The sequence below is a fragment of the Vitis vinifera genome, chromosome 17, assembly GCF_030704535.1.
Source record: "Vitis vinifera cultivar Pinot Noir 40024 chromosome 17, ASM3070453v1".
Lineage (NCBI taxonomy): Eukaryota > Viridiplantae > Streptophyta > Magnoliopsida > Vitales > Vitaceae > Vitis > Vitis vinifera.
Window position 1 is genome coordinate 8,822,142 of NC_081821.1, and position 16,173 is coordinate 8,838,314.

Genomic DNA, 16,173 nt, shown 5'->3' on the forward strand with positions numbered 1-16,173 from the left:
AAAATAATTTTAACATATAATATTTTATTTTTACTCAATCTTTATATTTGTATAATTATTAACTCTTAAAAAATAAAAAATTAAATTTAAAACAACTAAAAATATTGTTTAAAAACATTATATTTCTATTTTTTTAAAATATTTTTTAATTTCTAATTTAGGCTTGTCTCATACTTAAAAACACCATGGCTTGCAACACAGCTCAGTTCGGTTAACAAAAGCAAGTACAATTTATTTTCTTTTATTTTCCTTAGCTTTCTGATAAACCAAACAGATGCAGAGAATGGAAATAGAAGGACTAAAATCCAAATGTGAAAACAGGAGAAATTTAAACAAGGGAATGCCATTCATGGTTTGAGAGAGAATCCCAAAAACCATTCAGAATCTCTGGAAATGACCATAATGCAGATTCAATTCTAATTTCTGACAGGAATATTTACTAAATTGCTCTATCAAGATCAAAAGGCTTGGAGTTGTGGAGGAAGAAACTCAGCCATCATTTGGCTGACATTTTCAATCTGAGGAAAGCACTTCTCTCAAAAGCTTACCAATGAATGTATCTTAGACATGATAAAATAGTGGTGCCCTGCTGCAGAGTTGGTGAGCCAATGGCATGACAACCATCAACCATTTTGCACCAAGAAACAAAAATCCCTCCATCATCTCTACAGATACCATTCATTTAACTCACCCACACATACAAGTTATCATCATACAACAAGGAGTAATCTGGGTTAAAATGTGGCAATAGAATTTACTTAAATAAAACTGATCAAGATTTGGCCAACACAGCCATAAACAATTCACAATTCATGTCTGAGAGAGAGAGAGACAGAGAGAAGTTAAAGAAATACAGCTCTGGTAATAACTTACCGAATATCATGCCTAAATATCATCGACTTGGGGATCTACTTTTGTCTCTTGATAAGACAGTCATTCATCGGTTTTCTTGACTAAATCACCTTCAGAACTACATTGCAGAGGGAGGGACCATCCCATTGGCATCCTGCATGTTGGACACCGTTGCCACTTGAAGGCAAATCTACTGCCACCATTTTTTCTCTGACAAAGATATTAGCTGTGCACAAAAAGATGCAGAAAGATGTCAATAAACATATAGCTGACACTTAAAGCACCAAAGGAGTTCATCATGCCACGGAACCACACAAATATATTACAATGAACAACAAGGCTATCAGAGGGGATATGGTCCAAGGATTTTCTTTTATGCTCAATTACCAGGAGTGTTAAATAGACACCAAGAAAAGTGCTTCCAAATGGCATAGCAACACGGTTACAAACAGAATGACATAGGGTGAAAGTAATCTTGGCCCCAAATTTTGGTGGAACTTTAAGAAAACATAAAAAATATTTGAAGTCTCACAAGGGAACAAATACTTGATTTTAATAATTTTTAAACTCTTAGATGTCTCTAAATTATGTCCTTGCTTATCAATGAAAAAAGGGAGAAAGTTAAAACTCTCAGATGTTGTAGTTCTCTTCAAACATAAATGTAAATGCTTCCTATGAGCTTCATTTAGTCCTCAAACTAATTAATATGTTTTTGTAACACGTCTTAACTTCCTTATCTGCGTCACTAACGCTTTACCAATGTCCTTCTGCACATTCCATATGTAATTCAGGACTCCTGCTTCCAACCCTTTTTTTTTTCTTTTTGATAGGTAAATAACCATTATATTCATCATATGGACAGTGCCTAACAAAAGGGCGTGCTAAAGTATACATGGTGTATACAAGATGCCAAAATGCCACACCAAGATGAGGGATACATAAAAAACAACTCCCACCCGCTACCTAGAGGTCAACCAACCAATGAAATCTAATATGAACAAAGAGCAATTTTCCAGTACAATCCGACCCACACCAAAAAATTATATATAAATAATTGTTTGATTGCTTGATCCATTTTTTCAGTATTTTAAAATGTCCTCCTATTTCTCTCTTTCATGCTCCATAATAGGCATAAGGGCACAACTCTCTAAGCTTTCTTCCTCTTTTTCCCAATGAAGTCACAGCTCAAGGGTGCATTCCTTAGTCCAACCAAAGTGTAAATCAGCTGCCATAAGATGACTGCTTCCAAGCAATGAAGGAGGATAAGTCATCACATTACTTATCCTTCCAAAATTTCACTCTCCGCCCATTGCCCACCCTGAAACCAATTCTACAATTAAAAACCTCTGATCCACTTCTAATTGTCTTACATATTCCTGCTTGATACCTTTCCCTAACTACTCTTGAGCATCATCCTCCCTCTTCCTCCCCATATTTCCTTATAATCACCTCCTTCCAAAAGGAGTCCCTCTCAATACCAAATCTCTAACACCATTCACTTTGAAGAGCTATGTTGAGAATGGACATATTTCTAACACCCAAACCCCCCTTTACTATATGAGACTTTTCTCCATAGCATCTCCCCCTCAAAGGAAATCTCTTCGAATTTTTTTCAACCTCACACTCACATTTCTCAAGATGAAAAATAGGGACACGAAGTAAATTGACAAGCTAGAAAGAGTGTTTTTTATTAGAGTTAGTCCTTCCCCTTTTGATAAGTATTGTCTTTTCCAAAAAGCAAGTCATTTTTGAAATTTTTTCTCTACCACATCCCAAACCAGTGTAGATCTGGAAGGAGCTCCCAATGGAAGGCCCAGATAACTGGTAGGGAGGGAGCCCACCTTACCTAAAATCCCAACTAGGTTCTCCATATCAAAGACCACCCCCCACCCCTACTGAGATCAACTCATTTTACTCTATAGTGATTTTTACATCTGAAATTATCTCAAACCACATGAATACCTAGCTCAAATGTTCCATACGCTCCTCACTGGCATCGCAAAGGATGAGTATATGATTAGCAAATAACATGTGGAACACCTTCATTCCTTCTTCTCTTCCACCCATAGAAAAGCCTGTTAAGAAGCCCCCTTCCTTAACCCTACTTAGAATATGGGAGAAAGCCTTCATGGCCATGATGAAAAGGTAGGAGGATATTAGGTCTCCCTTCTCAAGCCTTTGGAAGTCTAGAAAAAAACGACAAGGAGCCCATTAATCAATATAATAAAGCCACACATAGAAATGCATCAATTAATCCACCTTATTCACTTCAAACAAAAAACTATTTTTTTCTAAGTTGCCAACCAAAAACCTTAATTATTATTATTTTTATCAGAAAAAATAGATGTATTAATTAAAAGTGAATAAAAACATGAGAAGGATGAGAAATCCTCCCCATGATATACAAACCTGATCAAAAGACCCAAAGAAACCTCCACCATACAAGGAAAGCTATACAAAAAGAACAAAAAAGCCTATACAAGTATAACACCTCCTGAAGCTCATTTAGGAACTTGATCCTGTAGGCCCAACCCTTGGATGTACATATCGAAAGCCAACTAAGCTGAATTACACTCAAAGAATAGGGATTAAAAATGTCAGTACTGTAAGTCCAAAAAGAAACATAGAAATGAAGCAAGTCCCACATCATCTCTGATGTCTTCCAAGTATCTTGAAAATCCTAGCATTCCTTTCTCGCCATACAATCCACAACAAAGTGAGACAAATGATCTTCCAAAGAGTCTTGCCTCTAGTAGAGTTTCAAAAAACTTGAAAGAAATAACCATCATATCAAGAATACTGTCTAGCTAAACCCACACCATCCAAACTTGTGAGAATATCCTATGCCATAATCTCAAAGTAATTGGACAATTTAGGAAGTAATGATCAACCATCTATCTACTCCTCTTACATAGGATGCACCAATCAAGGCTAAGAGCTTTGCAAGACCTTCTCAACTATAGCATGTCATTGGTATTTACCTTTTTATGTGTCATTAACCAGGTAAAGGTCATGACCTTAGAAGGGACGCTTGATTTCCACAAAAAAAATCAGCTAGGTGGAAAGGAACTGAATATGAGAAACTGGACAAGGCTAAGAATTTTTTTTACTAAAAATACTCCTGAAAAAGAAGGTACCTAAGCTTTTGCATTTGGAACAAAAGGAGACAAATGTACATGGGAAAGTAAAGGCATTACTCTCTCAAGATCTTCAATTTCCACATTAGTTAAATTCCGACAAAAGATAAAATCCCCAGACAAAGAGGTATGATTATCCAAAATGGCCGAAATGGATAGGTTTCTAATTGCAGTGACTCTAAAAAGTCTTGAAAATTGTGAGCACATTGATTGAACCCCCCACCACAAATCTTCCAAAAAACGAATTCTAGTCCCATTACCCACCACAAAGCGAGTGTGTGTAGAAAAAACTTGAAGAATAAGTGCAATGGCCTTTTAGGGGCAACAATATGACCATCTGACTATATTGTTGGCATCTCATCCATTAGGATGTGTCCCATAGATACTCAAGATAACCTAATGCCAAATGGCAGAACTTTCCTTAAGATACCTCCAAAGCCACTTCCCTAATAAAGCTTGATTCCTTAAAGCAATTTTCTCAAACCCTAAACCACCGAATTCATTAGGCCTACACACTATATCCCAACTGACTTGATATCTTTTAAGACCCATCCATAGAAAATCTTTTTGCATTTTTTCAATCCTTGAAGTTATTGAAGCTAAAATCTTCAAAAGAGATAAGAAGTAGCTTAGGATATGTGACAAACAAGATTGAATTAGGGTAATTCTACCTCCTAAGGACAAAAAGACTTTTTTCTACTCATCTAACCTTCTAGAGACTATCAATCACTAGATCCCAAAAGGAGATTGATTTTGGGTTCCCCTCTAAAGGAAGACTCAAATACATTAAAAGCCAATTAGAGATTGCACAATCAAGCAACATCCTGGCGATTTGATCTTGACTAATGTTGATTTTGGAAAGAGTGCTCTTATTTATATTGATCCTTAAACCTTGACAGATGCCCAAACACCAACAAAATTAGCTTAAGAGACAAAAAACCTTAATTGATACCATCACATGCTTTCCTGATATCCATCTTATATATAACCCTACTTTCAGTGTTTTTCAACCTTGAGTCAACTGCTTCATTTGCTATTAGAAGCGCATTTGGATTTGTTTGTCCTCGGTAAAAGCGTGTCAAGAAGTTGAAACCACTTTACCCACCACCTTCTTTAGTCTGTAACCGAAAACCTTTGCAAGAAGCTTGTATAACCCTCCACCAAATTGATAGATCTTAAGTCCTTTAAATCTTATTGCATCCCTTTTTGTTGTAACTAGCACTATAAAAGTGGCATTGAGGCTTCTTTCAAAAGAGCTTACCACAAAGAACTCTACAAAAAAAAACCATCACCTCACTTTTTCACAAAATCCCAACTAAATTGTAAAAAATCCTTTGAGGTGTCAATTGACCCAAGGGCTTTATCCCCACATTAACTTGAGAGGGCTCAAAAGGCTTCGTTCTCAGAGAACGAAGACTACAAGGACTTTAAATCGTCATTACTTGAAATGTCAAATGACATCCCAGTGATGTTCGACTTCCACTCCCTCATTTCAAAGAGTAAACTATAGAAAGCTTTTGTCATTGCCTCCTTTATATTTGTGTCCTCCGATAAAAATTCGTCATTCATCTTGATTTTAACCAAATGGTTTCTTCTTTTACAAGCATTAGACATTTTATAGAATAACTTCATGCTTTTATCTCCCTTTTTTAACCATAATTCTCTTAATTCTTGCCTCCATGAGACCTCTTCCATTGCTACCCACTTTCTAAATTTATTCGTTGCCTCCCTCTTAGCCTCAACCTCCTCCTTTGAGATGATGACTTCCCTTTCCTTTCTTAGCATCCCAAAAACCATTTTGATGCAAAGTTATCACTTTGTTGGTTGTGACATACCTAAAAACATATTTGAACCATACTTTTAGCCTCTATTTCAACACTTTTAGCTTAAATGTTAAGATGTGGCCATACAAACCAATCACATTGTAGCCTATCTCACCAATTCCTAACAAGGTATTTGAACCTTTCTACTCTTAACCACATGTTTTCAAACCTAAATGGCATTTTGTCCCTTTTTATCCCTCCTCCATCTTGTAAAATAAGAGCATGGTTGGAACTTGGTCTTGGAAGGACACTTTGAACTAATCCATTAAAGCAGTTCTCCCAACCTTCAAAAAACAAGGAAACGATTCAGCCTTAATGAGAATTGATTATTTAACCACATCTCCTTATGAAAAGACTACTAGAAAGAGAGAGGACCCTTAAATGGAGTTCCTCAATAATCTCCAAAAAAAGTCTCATTGATATTATGCATCTCAAGCAGTTCCTCCTTCGCCCAGGGAACTTAACCACATTGAAATATCCTTCGATACACTAAAGGTCATTCCAAAGCCCTCTTATATCACATTCTACTCAAAAGTCCTCTCTCTCCTCATTTAGAATTGATCCATACAGTCCTAAAAACATCCAGATGAAACTATCCTCACAATATTTGAAAAGATAAGAAATTGAATGCTCTTCAAGTTCCATATCAATTAGCTTCAACACCCTATTGTCCGAAAAAACCAAAATCCCCCCTACTTAACCCTTGGCATTCATAACACCCCATTCCAAAAATTTGCCCACACCTAAACCTCTCAAAATCTTCATTGACATTTGTTGAACCTTTGTTTCATGTAAATATACAAGGTCTAGCATTTGAGATAAAATTAGGGACTTATACGACTTTCTACTTTTCTCGCTCATTAATCTCTCCAACATTCTAAGAGAGAATACGAATCTTCACTAACAAACCCTAGCTATCTCCCACCTACTCTTTCCACTCCTCCCTTTACTTGAATTAAACCTAGAATTGATGGAGCACTCCAGCTTGTGGAGCTCCCTCTCAAATCTAAACCTAAGACAAAATTCTTCTCAAAGCATACAAGGAGTATACATTAGCCTACTCTTTCCACTCCTCCCTTTACTTGAATCAAACCTAGAATTGATGGAGCACTCCAGCTTGTGGAGCTCCCTCTCAAATCTAAACCTGAGACAAAATTCTTCTCAATCCTCACATTACGAACTTTGCCCTTTTTTTAGAAAAAGGGCGCTTAAGAGGCAACCTGAAGCATACAAGGAATATATTATAACTTTGCCCTTTTCTTAAGCTCCATCCTCTTAAAGAGAGTCAGGATTTCTCCCTCAATACCTTCAATTGGCGATTTGACAAACTTACTGAAAGATGCCCCATTGAAGCAATCCACAAAGGCATGGTATTCCTCTTCAAGACCATTGGGAGGAATCCCCCTTCACTGCTCCAAATGCCCCTTCCAACCCCCCTACTTCCATATCACCGCCACTTCTCATGGATCTCTCCACAAACTCCACTAATGTGTTGTTGTTCAATATGATATGTAGAGGCCCAAACTTCACAGCCATGTGCTCAACTGAATGTGCTCCAGGTTGTTTCTTCCAGTAATTCAAACTCCCAACCATCCCTTCCTTAAGCTTATTACCAGCCATGGTTCAATCATCCTATGGGCATCACTTCTATGCATTTATTACAGAAAATTTACTCCTAGAAGTGTATAAAATCATTTTCCAGATATCAAGAAGCTGCAACATTTAGCTCTTATTATCACTTTTCAGTTTCAATATACATTCTCATTAAGATCGACAAAGACTTCATTTTAAAGGATGGTTTAGTGCTTTCAATTCTAGGAATAATAAAATAGGATAATTTCATCTTCATGAGAAGTCTAACTGGCCCCTAACTTAATAATGATTTACACAACAGACTCTGTAAATCATAGAAAACCTTGTCCCCTACTTCAACTAACAATATAATACATAGTAGCCTTTGTGGGCAAGAAGTGCAAAAAGGCTTGGAAGACAGTCTCTTTAAGTATTTTTTAGATAATTTGGAAGGAAAGGAACAGACTTGCCATTGAAAACGAGGAGCTTTCGGTACAACATCTAAAAAACTCCTTTGTTTGTACTTTTTGGTCTTGGACTAAGTCATATATAGATGAAGGACCTCTTCCTTTAATCAATTTTTTTTATTGGTTGGCCTCTAGATGAGGGCAGGTGGTGTTTTTTGTAACCCCTCCTTTTTGTAGATTCTACTACCAGGTGATAGTCATATACTTCCTATATGCTTGGGGACGCTTTTTGGGTGCCATTCTTCTTATTCAATACTATCTTGATTTTACCTATCAAAAAATAAATAAATAAAGAACTTATCCCCAAAACAATCAACTAGAAAGACTTTTCTGAGGTGAATGCTCATCCTTGTTCATCTCCTCAGCAATAAAATCAACTCATAAGCAATTATGGGGCTCGGCCACATCAACCCAGATTCACTCTATTCCTTTCTATTCAGGATTCACTTTCATAAAGATCAAACCACAGGTTTTATGTTAAGAAAGTACTAAGATGCACCAAAAAGCAGCAGTGTATCACCTATGAAATGACTAAAGGACACTTACTGACAAGAATACTTAATGCCCTATTAGCCTTTGTACGCATGATAAAAACTTAATTTGCACCATCTTCTTCTTCTGCAAATGAAAATATATTAAAACCGCCACTCAAAAAAGGGGAACACACCTAGTACACAGGAATTTGCACCATCTTTTATCACACTTACATATTCAAAAATTATGGTTGGTCAACTTGTCAACAGACAAACTGATTGTTTAAGTGTACTTTATATGTATTGGCAATTCTAGTTGAAAATTGTAACTAATTGCATTGAAGAGAGTAAATTCAGAGCAGATTTTAATATTTTTGCTCTTCATTATTGATTTCAAATTAAACATTCATGCACAGCATTCATGATTTGGAATTGGAAATTTCAAATTCTCTCAAAATGCTTAATTCTATCAGCTTGACGTTGCAATCTCTAGGGAGAGGTTATGTCCCTTGAAGGAGTTGAAGGAGGCTGAGATGTTTGCTTTCGAAAAGTTTGAAGTGGTTTTACTGAAGTGCAGATTATGGGAAAATTTGTGGCTTCTTCAAGAGTGACAAAGTGGTTCAAGAGGTAGAGTACAAGAACTTCAAAAGGATCTGAAGTTGAATTGTGAGGCAAGTTACTTGCTAAACTCTGTACTTCATTTATTGTTTTAGTGGGGCAGTCCTAGGCTTATGGTTTTCTGTCCTATAAGGGTTTTCACATTTAATTTGGTGTCCAAATATTTTGTGCTATTGTTGTTGGAATCATCACATTTAAGTGGACTAATCAATTATGGTTCTTCACACTAAAAATTTGGAAGCACTACCTACTCAACTCTCCAAGGTAATTCTGTAATATTAGGAACCAGTATTTTCACTGTTATATGGTTGGATAATAATGTCACCATTGGAGGATTCACCCAAATATGGGTGGCAAGCCATCTTTTGACTTCTCTACAATTTTTATCTCCTGGGGGTCCAACAAAGGTGACAAAGTTACAGTTTTTGGCACATGACTAAAAGGTAAATCTCGAAGATAATGGATCTAACTAGGGACTGCAACATGGTGGAAGAAATTTTGTGATTTACATGATCAAGGCCAGTTCAGTTTGAAGTGGAATTTCAGACCCAACTCAGGTTCAGATTTGAGTTAATTTCCTCATTTAAATATCATTTCTATTTACTATTTATGGCACCCACGTTATACTATACTGTACATGCAATGTGTGACCCTCACTTAACATTGATGGTATAATGTACAAGTATCCTATATATATATATATTACAAGATTGGGCTTGAATAAAAGTATGATAGGAGCAACTTATGTGTAAAATATATAAGATATACATATCTCTCACACAAAACCAAGGGAAGAAGTTTACTGACCTGACGAGCAACCTGTGCTACTTGCCGACTGTCTCGAGATGATTCAGGTATCAAGCTAGCCTGCTGTGGCTCGGAAGGACCATTTTGTGTCTCATCTGTGCTTCTCTTCAAAGTGTTCTTTTCAAGAGAGATATTCCCATCAGCATGGCCCAAAGTTTCCTTCTTTCTCTTCCTTCGAAATGTGTACTTGAGCACAGGTTGACTAAGAACCACATCAGTTTTAACAGATACCTTCAGATCTGAGTTCACTACTGACACATTAGCTGTCTCAAGATCCATTGTACAATTGTGAGCTTCTGAAATCTCCAGAGACCCACTTTCTTGTCTCGACAAAACTGTGTCATCTATCAACACCTTATTCTTGTTTAGTGTACTTCGAGCACTACATGCTTTCACAAATTCAGCATCATTTTCAGCAACTTCTATGCATTCTGACTGTTTACTTGTCTCAGTTGCATCTGAGGGTAATTTTAGGGCTGCAGGGGATTCTGGATCCTTCTGAGATTCATTTGCAGTTCTATTGGAAGGGGTTTCACCAGATTGAAGATCATTGGTGATTGCATAATGGTAAGTTTTGGAGAAAGAAAGATCAGATGCTTGATGTGTTTCTGTAACTTGATCAAGAAGACATGTAGAAGAGGGAGCTTTATTGCTATATCTAACAGCTCTTTTTCTTTTTCTGCGAAAGGACTTAATAGCTTGAACAGGGTACAAGTTTCCATCTTCTTGCCTTATTTCTTTGGCTTCATCTGGGTTCCTCTCCATTCTACACACATTGTCATCCTTGGGAATGGATGTCATATAGATCCCTTCACCACCCTCTTCTTCTTCTCCAATAGTTGTTTCATTCATTGCACCATCTACTTGTCCAGAAAGAGATAATTTCCCTTCCAACAGGCTGCTTTCAAAAGCACGTATTCTCTGGGTGCATCCATTTCTGTACAGCTCAGGCTCTTTGCTCCTTGTGACTATGGAGGCAAAATCCCGGTTAGCAACAAAGCAATTCTCCATATATGAGTCATTTGCCCCATAACATTTATTGCCCTCATTTCTCTTATTAAAAGTTGAATTTTTTAGGTCAGATGTTGTGACAGGTTCAGGCCGTGAACCTGTACGAGGAAGTATCAAGGAAGCAGATGCACTGAGTTTGTACTCCTGTGGTGCCTCTACCTCAGTACCAGCATTGCCCTTGAAACTTTTTTCATCCAAAGCCTGCAATTGTTTCTTTGTCATCTTCTCCAATGCATTTTGCACTTCTCTCAACTCCTCCCTAAGTTCTCGCACTATATCTTCTGCTTCCTCAAGCTGTGCTTCAAGCTCTTCAATTTTCTTCTGTTGACTCAAGGATATCATTTTTGCTTCACCGATCTGCAAATGTGGCAGAATAAATCAATGGTGTATTTTTTTTTATGAGAATCAATAGTGTATTTGTTTAGCACAAGTTGTATAACAAAAGAACTAGATCAAGAAAGGGAAAGCGAAATGATGCAAATTTGACACTGACAAAATCTCTAATTTGCTTGACTGATTAATAAATTCCAATAACATATTTAGTGCATGCAACAAAGGTAAACAAATATTTAAGTGCCCTTTGGTAGGTGCTTTTAATATAATTGCTTTTACCTATCAAAAAAAATATTTAAGTGAATGCAACTTTAAGATATTAGAAACTAAGTAGATTGTTGTAGTTGAGACACTAACTACCGTTGCATCATTGATCCAGAAGGAAACAGTTTCCCAAAGATTGGTTACCAAGTTATTTGCATCAATCCTATAAACATAATTTTCTCTGTAACTTGTGCTAATGAGGAGGGGTTGGTCTATGGCTAATAGATGCAACCTGTGCAAAGAAAATGAGGAAACGGCGAACCACCTCCTAATTCATTGTGGTAAGACAAGGGATCTTTGGAACTTGTTGTTTTCTTCGTTTGGGGTGGTGTGGGTGCTCCTGGATTCCGTGAGAAATTTGCTTCTTGAGTGGAAAATGAAAGGCATGGGGAAGAAAAAGAGTGTAGTTTGGAAAATGGCGCCTATTTGTCTGTTTTGGTGTATTTGGGGAGAGCGAAATCGAAGAACCTTCCTAGAGGAAGAGATGTCAAATACGAGCTTGAGGAAACTTTTTCTTCAGTCCCTGCTTGAGTGGTCTCAACAATTTGTGGACTTGGACTTGGACTATCTCTCTTTTCGGAATTTGTTGGGTGATAGGGTTGTTGTTTAGCTAATCCTTATTAGACTTTATCTTTCTCCTGTTGCCATGTTTTGGGCCTTCTTTGTATACAGCCTGTGTACATAGGGAGCGTCCCCTGTTTTCTCACGTTTTTTAATCTAATGGTTCTCTTTGTCTATCAAAAAAAATAATTTTCTCTGTAACACAATTGACCTAGTGGACTGGTGGCCCCTTAGGATTCAGGTTGAGCCTGCAAGATCATAACCAACAGGCACCCTTGGTGACTATGTAGTACTTTTCCCTTCATCGCCTTTCCTGCCCTACACCCCAACCCTCGGCCCAGCTGGGGAAAAAATGGAGAATATCAAACACCAAAATTTTTAAATGATGATTTTATAAGAGTCAACTTGACAAAGCTTAAAGCATAACTAGTTGGCATCTGCTACATGAATCTTTTTTTTTTTTTTTTTTGGCCAATTAGCTCTCTTAGAAGCCATGATTGTTTCAAGATAATGAGAATTTACCACAATAATTATTAGTTTCCCCATATTATTCCAATAATCATGATGACATTATAAGATAAGATTTTTAGATGATATACAATTATAGTAATAAAATTTGCATGTTGTATAAAATGTCTACAATCAATTAACTAGGACATCTGAATTTGATAACCAATTTTCATAAGCAGAATACTTCTAATGCAAAGATATTACTCTTCTCTAATTCTGTTAGAACATAAATTGGTCCAATCCATTGCAGAATGGTTTGCAATAACCACATACACTTCATTAAAATTAGTTCAGATGCCTTAGTTATTTTATCAGCAGAAAGAGCTACTTATATCAACTCACTAAGGAATCTTGTTGACATTTCCAACATTAATTGGATGACCATGGTTTTTTTCTTTGATAGACTTGGTTCATGAATAATGAAGCCTTGATTCTATTTCACACTTATGAATTATAACCAACACAAAATGATAACACAGTCATAGTATATATGTTACACATCATAGTAGGGTTTTTCACCAGCAAATCCACTAAAGTTCTTTGCAACAGAATCCTTGTAAGCATTATAAATGCACAGGAACTAGTGAAACCTTGATTTTAGAAAACACCAATATGTAAATAAATCCCACTCTATGCACAGGCACGTGTTTATAAGTTTTGCTTTGTGAACAAGTACAAAGATTGTGGGACTCACATATTATTCCCAATTATTCTCTGCCACTATAATCCCTATTGCACTTCTCCTTGTATACTTGACATGTGCAAGATTTGCCACTTTTGAGTCACTTTTCCATGAATCATTATTTAGCTACTGAAAGAAAAAAAGAAAAGAAATACACACACACTTACTCAAAAAAGAAAAGAAATATACACACACGCATACACACTTTACCACTATAACAATTTGAAACAACTAGAAAATTGGTAATGAAAAGATTATGTTTTAATGAAATGCTATAGAAAAGGAAAAAAGTAGCAGATGTCATAGTGCTGTTGGATGACAACCAAAACCAACTTTCACATCTACTTAAATTAGCATTATTTCAAGCCCTAATCCCCTAGTCACTAGTGTGTCTACATTTAACTGATCCAACATTCATGATTTAGATCCAGGATAAGGTAATAACAGATAGAAATTAAACAAACCACCTACCTGCATTTGGAACCTCCAGAGTGCCCAAAATGGAAACTCAATTTTGATGGTTAAGTCAAAAGGATGGCATTGCAGTTGCAATAGCAAGGTGGGCAGGCTAGTCCCTGAACTAACAGCCAATCAATCACACTAAAACTTCCAATTGCCTTTAACCTCTATCTCATCCATGCGTATATACCAAGCTAAAAGAGTATCTGACTCTTTAGCTAGTCTTGGCTATACTAGTAAAATAGAAATAATTTGGCCTTGTGATATTTCTATACCAACAAAAAGCTTGTAGCAGAATATGATAAAGACATAGTTTTCTTTGAATGTGCGTTTTTCCAACTACAAACTGAACATGCAGTGTCCAACAAAATGAGATCATCATTTCAAGTACAACGATCCAACGGATGTCAAGAAAAAATTCAAAGGACACAGAACATCAAATCAAGCCCTCTTTCTAAGGAAAAAAGAAAGGCACAGGTGACTCTTGAGATCAACGCAACCAAACAGATTAAAATTCCTCCCTTCCATTGCATGATTAACAACAAAGCCGATCTTATAAATCCAAACAACAAACCAACACTCCAAACACTATGAGCACATGTTCACATTTTCATTCCATGGATAAGTACAAAAAGTGTGGGACTCACACATTTTACTCCTAGTTGTTCTCTACACTAGAATGCCTATTGGGCTTCTCCTTATGTATATTCCTCATGTGCTAGGTTTGCCCCTTTTAAGGCACGTTTTAATGAATTATTATATAGCTACCAAAAAGGAAAAAAGAAAAGACACACAAAATGCCACTATAACAATTCGAAAACACATTAGTTCCTTTGAATTGATGATGAAAAGATTATGTCTTGATGAAATACCATAGAAAATTAAAAAAAGTAGCAGATATCTTAATGCCGTTAAATAATGACCAAGACCACCTACCATATCTACTTAAATTAGCATTACTTCAAGCCTTGCCCCCACTGGTTGCTAGTGTATCTGCTTTTCAATATCACGACAGGGATGGTTTAAATCCAGGATGACGTAACAACAGGATAGAAATGAAGAAAACCAATATTGTGCTCATAACCTCCAGATTTCCCTTGATGGAAGCTTAATTTTGACATTTAGTCAAATGAAAGAAAGGCATTGCAGTGATGATAGTATTGTGCGCAAGCCAATCCCTTAATTAAGGGCCAAACTGATCACATTAAAACTTCTAATATCCTTCAAACATGCATTTCATCCATGTGAATATACCAATGCTAAAAGAGTATCCAACTCTTTAGCTAACCTAGGTGTAGTTTTCTCCAAATACACTAGATATCTTTTTCCAACTAACAACAGAAAAAGTGTCCAATGACACAAATTATTTATTTCAACTGCAACTTTCTAACTGATATCAAGAAAAGCAATTCAAAGAACATAAATTTATGATATGAAGCCCTCTTTCAAAGATAAAATAAAATGCACAAATGATTCTTGAGATCAACACAACCAAGCAGATTAAACATTTCCCCACTTCTATTGCCTGATCAATAATAAAACAGCTCTTATCAATCCAAACAACACTCAACATTCCAAACCACCCAATCAAATCAATAAAAGAGAAAGAAAGAATTCACAGAAAACAGCAATTGACACACAACACCCATATCAACAAACCCCACACAGATAAAACCCCAGCTATAAACTCATGAAAACATCAAATAAAATACAAAAAAAAACCATAATCAAACCCCAAAACAAAGACAAAACCCATTTGAGAAGAGGAGGATATTATACCTTAGAATCCATCATCTGCTTGAGCCGAACAAGCATACGAAGTGCTTCTTCTTTCGCCATAAATAGATCCTGCTGAGAGCTCAGAGCCTTCCGCTCCGACACCATTATTCGCGCCGCCGCCTCCTTCGCCGTATTCAGAATTGTCTCGGCGTAAGCCTTCTTCAACGCCGTCAATTTCTGCACAAAAGGGAAACCACCCAAGAATCACACCAAATCCTATTACCCAATACTCAAATACCACCATTGGATTCACCCAAACAGTCCCGAAATTGATCCCCATTACACGATTCATCATCCTCAAAAAAGCAGCCAAAAATAACAGTTTAAAATTCCCAAAAAAATTTCAAAAAAGAAAAAACCATATGGTTGTGGCGGCGGGGGTGGCAGTTGTGGGTCTTCAAGATTGCAGAAAACCCTCACCTCAGAATCTTCCATTTCCGTTCTACTTCATCACACTGTTGGGCCTCAGTGGAAAGAAGGGGTTGGTTGTTTCTCTCTTGCCTTTGTAGCAGCTGTCTGTTATGAACTGAAACTTCTCTTCTCAATCTGATCATTTTACCCCTACCAAACCCGCATTATTACGAAACTAGCCCGGAAGGTGACAGACCATGACATCGGTGCGGTTTGTTTTTCGTTTTCCCTATAGGCGGGGATGTGGGTCCCAAGTAAGCCTTGCGCCAAGATGGCGTGGACCAATAAAAGGACTACATGTTAATATCCAAACACGTGGCAAGTGCATGCAGTGGCTTTGTAAGGGAGTCAGTGGACGGAGGGCCGTGATTGAAAGAGGGTTTGAGAGATGGACGGTCAAGATTAAAGGTTCGT

The 16,173-nt window shown here is 36.9% G+C and overlaps 1 protein-coding gene across 1 annotated transcript; it reads right to left on the reverse strand.

Annotated features, from left to right (window-relative positions):
* Positions 1–730: 730 nt before the first annotated feature.
* Positions 731–15,959, reverse strand: LOC100246721 (uncharacterized). Its single transcript, XM_002280536.5, has 4 exons — positions 15,769–15,959; positions 15,349–15,525; positions 9,750–11,117; positions 731–1,078 (listed from the first exon to the last, which is right to left on the reverse strand). The coding sequence occupies exons 1-4, from the start codon at positions 15,781–15,783 to the stop codon at positions 1,043–1,045; spliced, it is 1,596 nt and encodes a 531-aa protein (XP_002280572.2). The 5' UTR covers positions 15,784–15,959; the 3' UTR covers positions 731–1,042.
* Between the last annotated feature and the right edge of the window lie 214 nt (positions 15,960–16,173).

Bases quoted from the DNA above. Each gene is read 5' to 3' on its own strand.
- LOC100246721 (XM_002280536.5), bottom strand. The intron at 11,118-15,348 runs GTATAATATCCT...CCACATTTGCAG, and splicing joins AGCAGATGATGGATTCTAAG to ATCGGTGAAGCAAAAATGAT. The intron at 1,079-9,749 runs GTCAGTAAACTT...TTTTGTGCACAG, and splicing joins TAGCACAGGTTGCTCGTCAG to CTAATATCTTTGTCAGAGAA.